The 14,246-nt window shown below is 41.9% G+C and overlaps 2 protein-coding genes across 14 annotated transcripts in view; one reads left to right on the top strand and one right to left on the bottom strand.

Moving 5' to 3' along the window:
* LEF1 (lymphoid enhancer binding factor 1) overlaps positions 1–14,246 on the top strand; it is a 148,002-nt gene that overhangs the window by 86,869 nt on the left and 46,887 nt on the right. For all 13 annotated transcript variants that reach the window (XM_053252494.1, XM_053252497.1, XM_053252498.1 and 10 more), the window contains one exon: positions 3,627–3,759. In XM_053252494.1, the coding sequence (XP_053108469.1) occupies positions 3,627–3,759 (133 nt within the window). The remainder of the gene's footprint in view (positions 1–3,626; positions 3,760–14,246) is intronic.
* Positions 13,834–14,246, bottom strand: part of HADH (hydroxyacyl-CoA dehydrogenase) — an 80,044-nt gene continuing 79,631 nt past the window's right edge. Inside the window, exon 8 of the mRNA XM_053252510.1 lies at positions 13,834–14,044. Within this exon, the coding sequence (XP_053108485.1) occupies positions 14,034–14,044 (11 nt within the window). The 3' untranslated portion in view covers positions 13,834–14,033. The remainder of the gene's footprint in view (positions 14,045–14,246) is intronic.

The following is a 14,246-nucleotide window of genomic DNA, read 5'->3' as shown; positions in this document are numbered from 1 at the left end:
TTCTTTCCAGTATGAACAGGAACAGAGGCGAAATTATGACTTGAGATGCAGACAAATGGACACAAGCAACTAAAGTAGATACATGAACTTTGTAATTCATAGAGAGGAGAGAAACCAGAAGAGTCTTTTACTGATGTCTTGGCTCCCATAGGAAAAAATTGAATTTTTTTATAATAAGGGCGGTGGCGGGTGGGGGGTGTTTGGGGGCTTTGTTGAATAGGCAGCCTGTGGAGGCTTAATTTGAATCCTCAGTTAGGTGTTCCTAATGTATGAGGGCAATGCAAATTGTTGCATACTTTTATAAGTTGTTACCACTATATTTGATATAGTGATTTCTCAACAAACTCTTTTGTTTTTATAGTATTAACATAACATTCTAGTGCCAACCCTTGATGTCTTCCCAGAAGACTACGGCATGTTGATGTACATTTATCTGAAATTTGGTATCCAATTTGTGTGTGTTTAAAAAAAGACACATTGTAGTTTGGGCTGTTTTCCTTGGGAACCAGCTCATATATCTTACTGGGAATTGGTACTGCTTTTATTATTTGGTTACAAATAATGGACCTAATGCTTGTTGGCTTTAAAACACCTATGGATAGTGCTGCTTTTTCTCTCCTACTCGCACTCTCTCTCTCCCTCTTGCAAAATATAAGACAAGGCCAAAGCTTAAATTAAAATCCTCAGGTTCTTATCTCCTTCCCACAGGAAAGCAAATCTGTGTTGAAAACCGTAAAATTAAGAGGAGAGCAAGGATTGCATAATTTAGCAAAAATTCATGGCAGAAGATTCTGAGCTATATGACTGGAGGGATAGGTCAGACATTAAGATGATACCACTTGCTAATGCAGGTTCCTTAAGGTGGTGTTCTGAAAACAAGGGAAAGTATGCAAAGAAGAAAAAGGAAGAGAGGGGGAAATGTGACGGTCTTTTTGTTCGTCCTCTACTAGAAAGGCTTATTATACACAGACACGCCTGTGTCATATTTTAAATATAGCACAACAAATTAATTATCTTATTGGTATTCATATAAAACTTGATTAATTAAGAAATCATTCTCTCACTCACCTCCCCCCACCCACACTTAATTTCCAGTATTGTGTATATATGTAGTGCTTGGTTAGCTGAATCTGCATTTAGGTCTGAACCCATTCTCCCTCCTGTATGCCCATCCCCCATGATCTTTGTGATGAAAAAGGAAACCGTTGCTGAAGGGGGATTCACTTGGAGTCTAGCAAAAATATGCTGAGGTTTTTCTTGATAGCACAGCTCGTCCATGGGAAAAAAGAAAATTAAACTACAGAACTTGGTGTAATAATGCAAAAAATGAGCCTTTATTTATTTATTTTTCCTAGACTTTGGGGAGTGGGGAATGTAGAAATTATGCTGGTAACTCTAGCATTTCTTCAGAGACTGCTGCGTGTCATAGTAGAACTGCTTAATTTGTACTGCATTTATTGCTGTCCCCAATTTTTAGGAAATACTGAATACAGTTACGTTGCGTAATCTGTTGCACTTGGTTTTTGCATCTCTAATAAGACTCTAAAGGAATAGTTGCCATTCAGTTTTAATCAGACATGTAACATGACTGTTATGTATCAGCAGGACTGCCTTTGGGTTTTTGCCTGCCACCGCCCCCCCACCCCCAATACTTTCAATATTTTGGTAATTATCCAAAATCTGGCATTAGGGGGGGATGCTTAAAAGAAAACTAATGTTGGGACACTCCTTATCCATAACCAAATATACTGGTGGAACACCAGAGGTCCAGTATGGCTTCATAAAATACTTGGGTCACACATCCCCTGTCCTCCTAGGGGAAGAGTACATGGGCAGATTTCAAGATGGAGATATTTACATTTAGATACTGAATCCCTTTTCAGATGTTCATAAAGCATGGACACTGTACCCAGGCACAGCATACATGAGAGCATATTGACAAGCTCGCTCTCACCACTGATGCACTCTGCGGCCCAGCCTCCATGCTGTCTATGAATATAGCATTTGTCTGAGAAGACAAACTAGCATTTCCAATTGTGTTGAGAATCTCCAATCTCCTCAGACAAATGAGGGGTGGGGCTATGGAGCACATTGACAGAGGGCAGGGCTTGCTGCTGACATGTAATGCTGTATCTGGGTACATGTTCTAAAAAATGCCTGAATAGGGCTTATATATGAGATCAAAAGTGTGGTGATGGTGCATGCTAAATAGAAGATGCAGTAGTGGGTAGTATTTTACCAGTGCTTTAGTTCTTGCGCATATAAAGTGGTTTGTATTCTATAGCAAGTGTTCTGAATTATGTTTTAAACACTTGCAAGTCTGTGAACAGTCTCTGTGATCAGATTATTGTAGAGTACAGAGGCAAAATTATTGTGGAGTGTTGAGGCAAAATATGATGTACATTGACATTATAGACTTCTATAGTATCTACATGGTTCCATTGAGATCCAGTGGTGGTTCCACTTAAAGCTGAAAAAGTTATGGCCAGGACCAGATTGAAGATAATGGTAATCTCAGATGGTTTTCTCTGGTAATACACCTTCCCAACGTTCTGGTTGCATCTCTGACTTTTTAGTTATGTTGCCTCTTCAGCATACATATCTGTATATTCCCAAAGTATCAAGTGCCTTCCCACACCTGATGTTTGTACTACAGAGGTTGCTATGATATTCTGTGGAGGGGTGGGTTACTTTGACAACCTGCTAATGAGGCCACTGATCTTTTGCCAGATGATAGCAAGGCCTGAATAATTCCTGGCCCACCAAGCCAAATGCAGCCCACTAATCGCCTATTATGATTTGCTGGATGCTTGGCAGGTAACACAAACAGCAGGCTTCTCAAGCCCCTGGTGAGCTGTGTTTGGCTTGGTAGACTACATGTTATGCAGGCTAGTGGTGGTGGGGAACTGCAGAAAATGTGAAAAGTGCCCAGGACAACAAGCTGAAGAGTTGCATGGAGGAGAGCTAGTCTTGTGGTAGCAAGCATGAATTCTCCCCTTTGCTAAGCAGGGTCCATCCTGTTTTTCACATGAATTGGAGACTACATGTGTGAGCACTATAAGATATTCCCCTTAGGTGATGGATTGCTCTGGGAAGAGCACCTGCATGCTTGCATGCAGAAGGTTCCAAGTTCCCTCCCTGGCATCTCCATGATATTTATTTATTTAAAATATTTATACCCTGCTCCTCCAGTACGCTACTGCTCGGAGCGGCTCACAACAATAAAATACATACAGTGTAAAATAAGACTAATAAAATGAACCAAATTAAGTAAACAATTTAAAAGTACTGGCTAAAACCACAATCATAATTAAATTTCAAATTAAAAGTTATTTTAAAAGCTAAAAGTGAGAATGATAAAATAGATAGGGCTGAGAAAGTGTCCTGCCTGCAACCTTGGAGAAGCCGCTGCCAGTCTGTGTAGACAATACTGAGCTATGGTCCGACTTGGTATAAGGCAGCTTCCTATGTTCCTGGTTGCACATTCTGTGAAGTTACTCTTTCTGTGTGAGAGAGCTACTTAAATGCTCACTTTCTTTGTCAGTTTAACTTGTTAGTCAGTAGCCAGGCTTCTAATTTTTTTAATAAAACAACAACCACCTATCAATGTTTTATTTTTGTTGCAGTCAAACAAAGTACCGGTGGTGCAGCCTTCACATGCAGTTCATCCTCTTACCCCACTTATCACCTACAGCGATGAGCACTTTTCTCCAGGGACGCATCCTTCACACCTCCCCTCAGATGTCAACTCAAAACAAGGTGAGACCTTTATTTATTACAGTAGATTAAAGGTCATGGACAACCTTCTTTGCTTTGAGATCTGTGATACTTTATAAAATTGTCCTACAGAATTGTTTAATCAAGAAACCAAAAGTTTGGGTTATTCCTAATTTATGGTTTTTCTTGACAGATACTTCAGGAAACCACAATTAAAGTCCTTAGAATCCTTGTCATTCGAGAACACGGATTCCCAACTTTTGGGCCCTGAGAAGTGGTTGGACTACAGCTCCCATCATCCACAGCTATAATGGCCTGCTTGCCTGAGCATGATGATTGTTGTAGTCCACCATCATCTGCGGAACCAAGGATGGAAACTCTTGTAGTAAAGAATTGCAACAAAGATGTTCTGAAATACGAGGGTGTTAGATATGCTTTTTTCAAATTTAGTTTCAGAAAAGAGAAGGTGCTGTCACCCTTTTCTATTATTAACTTCTTCACATTAGCCTCATTCAGACGTTACTAAAAAGGAGGCTGTACCATCCTCTGAAAGCTTACCAGAAGTCCTACCCAATGTGCCAATTCAGCTCTCTGAATGTGCACAAATGCTTACAGTGTTCGTTTGAAGAGGTGAATGCTCTAAGCGTGATGGTAGGGGCTTCTGTGAGTGGGCATTTTGGGTGCCGGACTCTCACTCAAAGAAGTGCTCGCCATCATGCTTATATGTTAATCTCTTCAAATGAATGTTGTAAGCATGTGGGGTGCGTTGGAAGAGTTGAATGATGGACACATCAGGGGAGACTTCCAATAAGCTTTCAAAGGCTGTACTCAGGTACAGCCTCCTTTTTAATAATATCTGAATAAGGCTCCAGTGTTACAGTAACACTGTAAATAAATACCTACCTTTTACAGTAAAGGTAAAGTGCCATCAAGTCGGTGTCGACTCCTGGCGACCACAGAGCCATGCAGTTGTCTTTGGTAGAATACAGGAGGTGTTTATCATTGCCATCTCCCATGCAGTATGAGATGATGCCTTTCAGCATCTTCCTATGTTGTTGCTGCCTGAAATAGGCGTTTCCCATAGTCTGAGAAACATACCAGTGAGGATTTGAACCAGCAACCTCTTGCTCCCTAGGCAAGTAACTTCCCCGCTGCAACATTAGGTGGTCCACCTTTTGCAGTAGATGCCCTTTATTACACCAAAAGGGGCTTCAGCTTTTCTCTTCCATACAACTTTTCCATCTGTATGAAAAACTGGAACTTTCATTTGCATGTTAGCCATTTGTTCTTTAACAAAAAAATTCTGTTTGAGCCCTAATCTGAATGCAAAATAATGCAGCAGAAACTTAAACTCTGTGCAGAATAATTCTTTTACTCTTTACTGATATCAGATAGGACCAAAGCAGTAAGTAACCATTTTAATTATCCCAGATGAAATTTTCTCTTGACTTAAAATCTTTCTGGGTCAATATTTTGACTACCTACCTACTAATGGCGCAGCGGGGAAGTAGCTTGCCTAGGGAGCAAGAGATTGCTGGTTCAAATCCCCGCTGGTATGTTTTCCAGACAATGGGAAACATATATATCAGGCAGCAGCAAAATAGGAAGATGATGAAAGGCATCATCTCACACTGCCATTTTCTAGTTGGCTCTGTTGTCTGAAATATCTTTGGCAGAAACGAGAAGCTAGTACATTGACCAACAACAGCATGTTTTCCTTGTTCCACTTGCTATGGTAGCATTAATCCAGGCCTTAAAATTTAGTTACTGTATTTATTTATTATTTTATTATTTATTCAATTTCTATACTGCCCTTCCAAAAATGACTCAGGGAGGTTTATACAGAGAAATAACAAACAAATAAGATGGAAGCCTGTCCGCAACGCGCTCACAATCTAAAAAGAAATATATGATAGACACCAGCAACAGTCACTGGAGGTACTGTGCTGGGGGTGGATAGGGCCAGTTACTCTCCCCCTGCTAAATAAATAGATTCACCACATTACGAAGTGCCTCTTTGCCAAGTCTTCTGACCATTTCTTGGTGTTAAAGGGTCTATCATAATGGGAGGCCTGTGTTCCACTATACAGAGACTGAGGAATGGAGTGGAATCTACATGAAAAGTTTCCTTTGTGAAAGATTGTCACACTTGCAGGTCCCAATGCCTTTGTGAACAATATGTTCATAATATTATTGTTGTTGTGGCCAGATAATCATGCAGAACTTGATCCTCAGTGATCTAAAAATACAGACTGGCAAAGCTGATTCTGTGGGGAAAGAAAAGGCCAAATTCCACACCAAGTTAGTGTTAAGTCCCATTCACATTAATGGGATTTAGTGAGTCATGCCTAACTTGTTGCACTGATTTCAGTGGTACTTAATCACAATTAACTGATCAGGATGTTGTTCAGTGTGTGTTTAATGATGCTGTGTTAGGTGGATTTAACTTTGAGGAGATATTGATGCCTGTTGATGGTTTCATCACATGATGGAATATGTTTAACCATTGTTACATAATCCACTGTTAGAATTCATTAACATGGTGAGAGATTGTTGTGCTCCTTAAAGCAAAAGTAGCTGAAAAAGAAATTGATCTTCCTTAATTTGAGGTGCATTTCCAGTCCTGATGTTTCAATTTCTGGGTGAAACAATTAAGCTAGAAATAAAGATATTGCAAAACATAAACTAACGCTCAACTTTTCTTTTCTGTCATCATACCACCTAAGTCTGGGACTTTCCCAAAAGCCAAAAAGTGAATAGGAGTAACTTGAGGCGGTATGAGACAGTTTGTTGTTGTCCAGTAACAAACTGTACCAAGCACATGTCATAAGGACATAAGAACAGCCCTACTGGATCAGGCCTGAGGCCCATCTAGTCCAGCATCCTGTTTCACACAGCGGCCTACCAGATGCCGCTGGAAGCCACAGGCAGGAGTTGAGGGCATGCCTCTCTCCTGCTGTTACTCCCCTGCAACTGGTACTCAGAGGCATCCTGCCTTTGAGGCTGGTGGTGGCCTATAGCTCTCCAAATAGTAGCTTAGAGACCTCTCCTCCATGAAGTTATCCAAACCCCTCTTAAAGCCATCCAGGTTGTTGGCTGTCACCACATTTTGTGGCAGAGAATTCCACAAGTTGATTATGCATTGTGTGAAAAAGTACTTCTGTTTGTTGGTCCTAAATTTCCTGGAAAATCAATTTCATGGGATGACCCCTGGTTCTAGTGTTATGTGAGAGGGAGAAGAATTTCTCTCTATCCACTTTCTCCACACCATGCATGATTTTATAGAACTCTATCACGTCTCCCCGCAGTCATCTTTTTTCTAAACTAAAAAGCCCCAGGTGTTGTAGCCTTGCCTCATAAGAAAGGTGCTCTAGGCCACTGGTCATCTTGGTTGCCCTCTTCTGCACCTTTTCCAGTTCTACAATGTTCTTTTTTAGATGTGGTGACCAGAATTGTACACAGTACTCCAGGTGTGGCCGAACCATAGTTTTGTAGTTTCCTGGAACAGACATTAAGCTAACTGGCCTGTAATTTCCCGGATCACCCCTGGATCCCTTTTTGAAAATCGGTGCTACATTTTCTACTTTCCAGTCCTCCAGTAGGTACAGTTCCTGATTGCAGGAATAAGTTATATACTTTAGCAAGGAGTTCAGCAATTTCAAATTTGAGTTCTTTGAGGACTCTTGAATGGATCCCATCCAGCCCTGTCCTTCCCATTTGTTACCTGACTTGCAGAGGATTGATGGGTCACAGTGTTGGCCATTGCTTATACAGCTGAGGGAATGGGAAGTAAAATGTACCAAAGTTCAGAGAGAGACTTAGGGGAGAAAGGGAAAAGTAGGAGAGGTTAGCAAGCTACTCAGAGAAAACAGGCAGCTGGCTTGTTAAAAGTTTTGACATGCTGTAATTTGAATATTGTAATATAGCTATTCTCCCTCTTTTAAAGACTAGGTCACTTGTACTCTTTTCTCATTTAGAATAGAGGGCTTTATATGTAAAGTAAGACCTGTGATTCTTGCTTCTATTCTGTAATGCACTAAATAAATCAAGGGCTTAATGGTCTCTGTGACCATAATTCTGTGTGCATCCTTGGGGTATGAGATTTAGGTAGAGTGTGAAAACCATAGGGCTCATCTGGGACTAGGATTAGGTTTAATCCTTGAGGTGGTTTTTAGAGCTTGTAGCATTTTTGTGTTCTTGGGAATGTAAGTTGATGGATCATTTCCAGTGGGACTCCCATACCCCAGTACAAAAATACTAACTGGTAGAAAGGATTGACCTTGGCGCCCACCAGAGTCAACTTGATGAGGAGCTTAGCTGAAGCTGGAGTGACAATCAGAAGCCCTATGAATCATATCAAGTGTGACCATTACAGGCCTGAAAATGATTCTTAATTAACCACCAATTCTCTGTGGTAGCAAGTTTCCAAAATCAGTGAATCACGAGGGAACCACAGAAAATGTACAAGCAGCAATTTACCTAATCTAATAAGTCTGGTCTGCTGCCTGTTTGGAATAGCTGCTTTTCTCCTCTCCCTTTTCCTCCCTGCATGTCTTGTTTCTGAATGGTTTTTCAATGCTTATTTTCAATTAAACTTTAAGAGAAGATCTGTTTAGCTTTCCCAGAAACTAATATTTTATCACATTCAGGTTATGTAACCTCCATTCTCTGCCTTCCCCATCTTTTATATCATACCGCAAACCAACCTTTAAGTGTAAAAACAAGAAACTAGTGAAATAAGCTTTCTTGGGCTGGAGCCCACTCAGATACATGAAACAGTCACCTAAGTGTGTGTGTATCCATATCCTGAGTAGGGAGAGAAGGAGATACATGAATGGTGTGTGTGTGTATAAATGTAAACATTACAAAGTGAGGTCAAGCTGTGCAAGAGATAGCAGTTTTGTCACAGCATCATGCAGTGTACAGAGGAATAATTAATCCAATCTGATGAGCATCCTGTACAGCAAACAGGAGAAGATTAAGATTGAACTCTCAGAACTGGAGACTTCTATAAACAGCCAACTTCCCATGCAAACTTGTATTTTGCGGGGCTTTTCCAAAACAATCGATCTGCAGTAAGCATACTTGCTTTCCGACAGCAAAGGGAGAATGCTAAACAGTCAAAACTCCTAATACTACAAGAGTCTACAACAATGATACCCTCAAGTCGCCCAGTAGTAATGTTAATCTGTCCAGTCACACACTGAAGAAACAATTGACGAAGAGCCTGCCCCAGAGGCCTTTTGCCCTACCACATCCCCAGTATAATTTTGTGATAATCTCAAGACTTATTTCTACCATTCATGTCTTGAGGTATACTTCCACCATGTTGCTGAATAGTGGAGGAACACACCACAACTATCTTCTGAATGCTAGAGCGGTTCTGTATGGACCCCTCCTAATGGTCTCAATAACAGACTGGACCTTTGCATAGTTATACTCTACAAGTGATAGTTGGCAACCAGCATCCCCCCGCCCCTTACCATTTTAGCAAGAAATGCAAGCATGCACACAAGCAGCAATGGATTAATTCATAGCACAATTTAAAAATGTCACCCAACACAATAAAATAACAATGATTTTTTAAAAAATGCATTTGTATCTTGAGAGTTATTTACTGAATAGATAAATTCTGTAACAACCATAAAAAGTGTTAATGCAGCAGAACACTGTTCATAGTTTCAGAAAACAATGTTATAGTCAAAACGGCTACAGAGAAGATGCTGTGGCTATCTGGGTTACGCAGAGGGGCCTGAGGAGACGGCTTTCCAATGCCCTTAGACTTTGCTGAGGAACATCAAAAGGAACTACACAACCTGTTGAAAAAACTTTATAGAAATGGAGAAGCAAATCTGTGCAGGAAGCTGCTACTCATAATCTACTGTGTAGCCTAGGAAACTGCTACTCTACTATCTAGCCTAGGAAACTGCTAGGAAGCTGCTACTCAGAATCTACTATGTAATTCGGACACACAGTTGCTGAAAGATGTGTCTGGAAGAGTGGAGGACTGGGGAGGATCTGGGGGCAGTGATTGCTCAGGTAGCAGGCAGAGGGAGATATGACAGTGGGTGTTGGGCAAGCCATTACTGGGGAGAACAGTCCAGGCAATTGAGACCTGTTCCTTTTTTCTGGCTCTTCTCCAATCCTGCAGCCCCAGGGAGCTCTGGAAACACACTTTCAAGGATTAGGGTGCTGTTGCTGAATGCCAGGTCAGTAAATGGTAAAACATCTCTCACCCATGATTTGATTGTGGATGAGCATGCTGACCTGGTATGAGTGTCCTGGTTGGACTCTCAGCTTTGTCCTCCAGGTTTCCTGATCCTGCAACAGTCCTGCCTTGGGGATCATGGAGGGGCATTGTGCTCATCTATCATGAGACCCTCTTTCCAGGTGCCCGGTTAGGCAATCTCCAGATTTCAAGTGCTTATCCTTGAGGGTGGGCCTCCGAGACAGGCTGGGGATTCTGTTGGTGTACCGACCACCCCACTGCACCTCAGTCTCCCTACCTGAGCTGACTGGGGTGGTCTCAAAGATGGCATTGGGTTCCCCCAGACTTATTGTCTTGGGGGGCTTCAATGTGCATGCTAGTAGGGGCAGCTCAGGACTTCATGGCCTCCATGGGTCTATCTCAATTGGTGTCAGGCCCTACCCACGTGGCAGGACATACTTTGGATCTGGTTTTTGTGGACCAGGGAACAAGTGATCTGGAGTGGGGTGGGTTTGAGATAACTCCCGTGTCATGGACAGATCATCATCTGGTGAGGTTTAGTTTGACTGTTCCATCTACCCTATGTAGGGGTAGTAGACAAATTAGACTGGTTTACAATTGTTCTATTGCCCTAAGTTCCTCAGAAAACTAAGGACCGTGTATATATATATATATATGTGTGTGTGTGTGTGTGTGTGTGTGTGTGTACACACACACACACACACACACACACACACACAATGGCTGGAACAATGCTAGAGGAAGAAGCATGATTAATCCAACTGAACACGGGCTACAACCCATTTTTGGGATTACTCCATAGAGGTGGGGGTGGGGAAGAAATTTTTTTCTCCGACTCCATTGCATCTGCTTAGTGTAGGGCAGCAGAGCTTTTTTGTGTACCAAAATTATTGCTTTACACATCCCCCTGTGTGATGGGGGGAGGAACCATCTACAGCCTGCTGTGACCAGTTTTCATGCCATTTTGCAGATAAAGTCGCTAGTAACTATGCCGATTAGGACTCCAGGAGTTTGGCAGTTCCAGTAGATGTGTCTTGGGTACCATCTGGTCCTGTTGTGTTGGATTCTTTTCAGTTGGTGCAGCTTGAGGATGTGGATAAGATGCTGGATACTGTGTGACCAGAGTCATGTACTCTAGACATTCATTCATTCATTCATTCATTAAAACATTTTTATACCACCCAAAACTTATGTCTCTGAGTGGCAACTTGCCCGTCATGGCTAATAAAATCTGCCAGGCAGGATACGAGCAGGTGGCTGGAGAGTATAATCAATGCTTCATTAAGGAGGGCAGGATGCCATTGTGCCTTAAGGAGGCAGTGGTGAGATCACTATTTTTAAAAAGCCCTCCCTTGATCCCTCCAACCTCTGAACAATTATAGTCCTGTTTCTAACCTTCCCTTTTTGGGCAAGGTGATAGAGTGTGTGGTGGCATCTCAGCTGCAGGGGGCCTTGGATGATTCGGCTTATCTAGATCCCTTTCAGTCTGGCTTCCATCTTGAGATAGGATGGTATAGATCCATATCCTGGATATGGGACTGAAACTACCTTGGTCGCTCTAGTGGATGACCTATGCTGGGAGCTTGACAGGGTGTGTGTGTCCCTGTTGGTTCTGCTGGACCTCTCAATGGCATTCAATACCATTGACCATGATAGCTTTCTGGACTGCCTCTTGAGGATTGAAGGCCGTGTTCTCTCTGGAGGCACTGCTTTGGAGTGGCTTTAGTCCTTTCTTGGGGGTGGGGGACTACTGTTTGGCTCCTTGGCCATTGGCTTGTGAGGTCCTGCAAGGTTCAGTTTTGTCCCCCGTGTTGTTTAACATCTACATGAAACTGCTGGGACAGATCATCTGGGCACTTGGATTGAGTTGTCAGCAATATGCAGATGACACTCAGCTCTATCTCTCCTTATCACCTGATCCTAGGGAGGCAGTGGATGACCTGAATAGGGGGCAGGATGACGTGATGGGCTGGATGTGGGCTAATAAACTGAGATTTAATCTGGGCAAGATGGAGGTGCTGTTGGCCAGTAGGAGTCATTCGGGATGAAGGGATTTGACCGGTTCTGGATAGGATTGTACTCCCTTTAAAAGAGCAAGTGTGCAGCTTGGGAGTACAGTTGGACCTAGCTCTGCTTTTGAATGCTCAGGTGGAGGTGGTAGCCAGGGGTGCTTTTGGACAGTTTCAGCAAGTGAGCTAGCTGCATCCAGATCTGTGGCAGATCTGGCCACAGTTACCTATGCCTTAGTAACGTCATGGCTGGATTACTGTAACACACTCTACGTGGGGCTGCCCTTGAAGAATATTTAGAAACTGCAGCTATTGCAAAATGCGGCAGCTAGGATTCTATCCCAAGCTGCTTGTTGGGATCATTTCACACCCTACCACTTTGTTTTCCATTCAAGGTGCTGGTTTTGACCTTTAAAGCCCTTAACGGTTTCAGCTCTGGATAACTGAAGGACTGCCTGCTCCCAAGGATTTCTGTCCTCTTGACAGGATCACCAGAGTGGGCTCTGGTCCATTTGCTGATGATGAGAGATGCTTGGCTGTTGAGCATTTGGGCAGGGCCCTTTCAGTTATTGCCCCAAGTCTTTGGAATGCTCTCCTGGCTGGCATCCACTCCTCGGCCTCCATCACAATTTTTAGAAAACAAGTAAAAACGTGGCTCTTTACCCAGGCTTTTATATGAGAGCACAGTTTGTGCTCCTGCTATTCTTTGTGTGTTACTGTTAAGTTTTTAAACTTTTCGATAGCGCTATATAGTTATTTTTATATTTAATATTGTACTTCTAATTTGTATATTAATTGTGCATTGTTTTAATTACATTTTAGAAATACAAATACAGTGAATATTTGTATACCACTTTTTAACCAAAGTTCTGAAAGCGATTTACACACACACGTGTGTGTGGTGTATTTGTGTGTGTGTGTGTGTGTGTGTGTGTGTGTGTGTGTAGGCTCCCTGTCTGCAGAGTGCTCACAATCTAAAAAAGAAACATAAAATAGATGCCAGCAGCAGCCACTGGAGGAATTTATTGTAAACAACTTTGGGATTTTTAAAAAAATAAATAAAAAGCAGTATAGAAATGGAACAATAAATAAATTAGTTGTCCCTCTTTAGGTGTGTGTACACTATTGATCTTGTGCCTGTTCATCACCAACCACTGATAGTTGGAAGTGGATCACATCAATACTGAATAGATTGTGCATTCATTTGATGGGGTTTTGTATCAGTTGTATTCTTCATGGTAGTGCAGTATATTACTACCTCTTGGATTGCTTGACCTTTAGTGACTTTTTAAAAACAGAGTGGTCTCTCTGTATTCTGATATCTATACTCCACTTAAGTGACCAATATATGTATAGGTGGACCTTGTTATCTCGGGGGCTCCATTCTGCCCTACAACTGCCAATCATTGAGGGAATGGGAATGGGAGTTGAGTTAGATTCCTGGAGCACAGAAAAAAAGCAAAGAAAAGGCAGAAATAGGAGCATGGTCTCCATCTGTCCAGCAATGCCCCCCAGCCCCCAATTTTCATGGTTTAAAAACCCTGTGATTCCCCCACCCCCAAAGAGCTACAAAATGGCTCCTTTTAGCAAAATGGTGTCTAGGACATGACCTACGATACACTGATTTTAACCTTTTTTGTTCCTGCGTATACCGAGGTCAGGTCTCCATTGCCCAACCACAGATACATAAAATCGTGGTTGTCAGGACCATGTGTGATGAGATCCACCTGTATCTGATGGTGGGATCTGGGTCACAAAATCCTATGCTCCAATGAGCTCATACCAGTACTGTTTAGATGCCACAAGACTGTTCAGTGTAGTAGCCCAACTCCTGCTACTTTGGAAAATTAAATCAAGGACTTAAAGTATACCAAAAGATGTTTAAATTTAGAACTAATCCTAAACTTTATTATAACTGAGAGCCAGTGTCTTTGCTTAAGTATGTCATGTGTTTCTTATCTTCATCACACTGCATGGGAGCAACCTTGAAAGGTCATTTGTCCATCTGCATCCTGCAGTAGAATCCAGTTATTTTCTCTTGGTTCCATTTTATATCCATAATCTGAGCAGAATGAAGTTTATTCGTAACCTGAGGAGGAAGAAGGAATGACATGTTAAACGTAGGGATGGCATGTTAAATATTACATGGGATTTTTTTAAAGTGTGTGTGTGGACTAAATGCTAAACACGAGGCTGCTCATGAGGGTTTTTTCTCTTCACTTAATTTATTGATGAGCTGGCTGTGTTCCCGTTACCATAGCATTCTATATTTTGCTGACCGAAATAGTGAT

This window comes from Hemicordylus capensis, chromosome 5, assembly GCF_027244095.1.
Source record: "Hemicordylus capensis ecotype Gifberg chromosome 5, rHemCap1.1.pri, whole genome shotgun sequence".
Classification (NCBI taxonomy): domain Eukaryota; kingdom Metazoa; phylum Chordata; class Lepidosauria; order Squamata; family Cordylidae; genus Hemicordylus; species Hemicordylus capensis.
The sequence above is the reverse complement of the archived record's forward strand: the minus strand, read 5'-3'. Positions and strand labels throughout refer to the sequence as shown.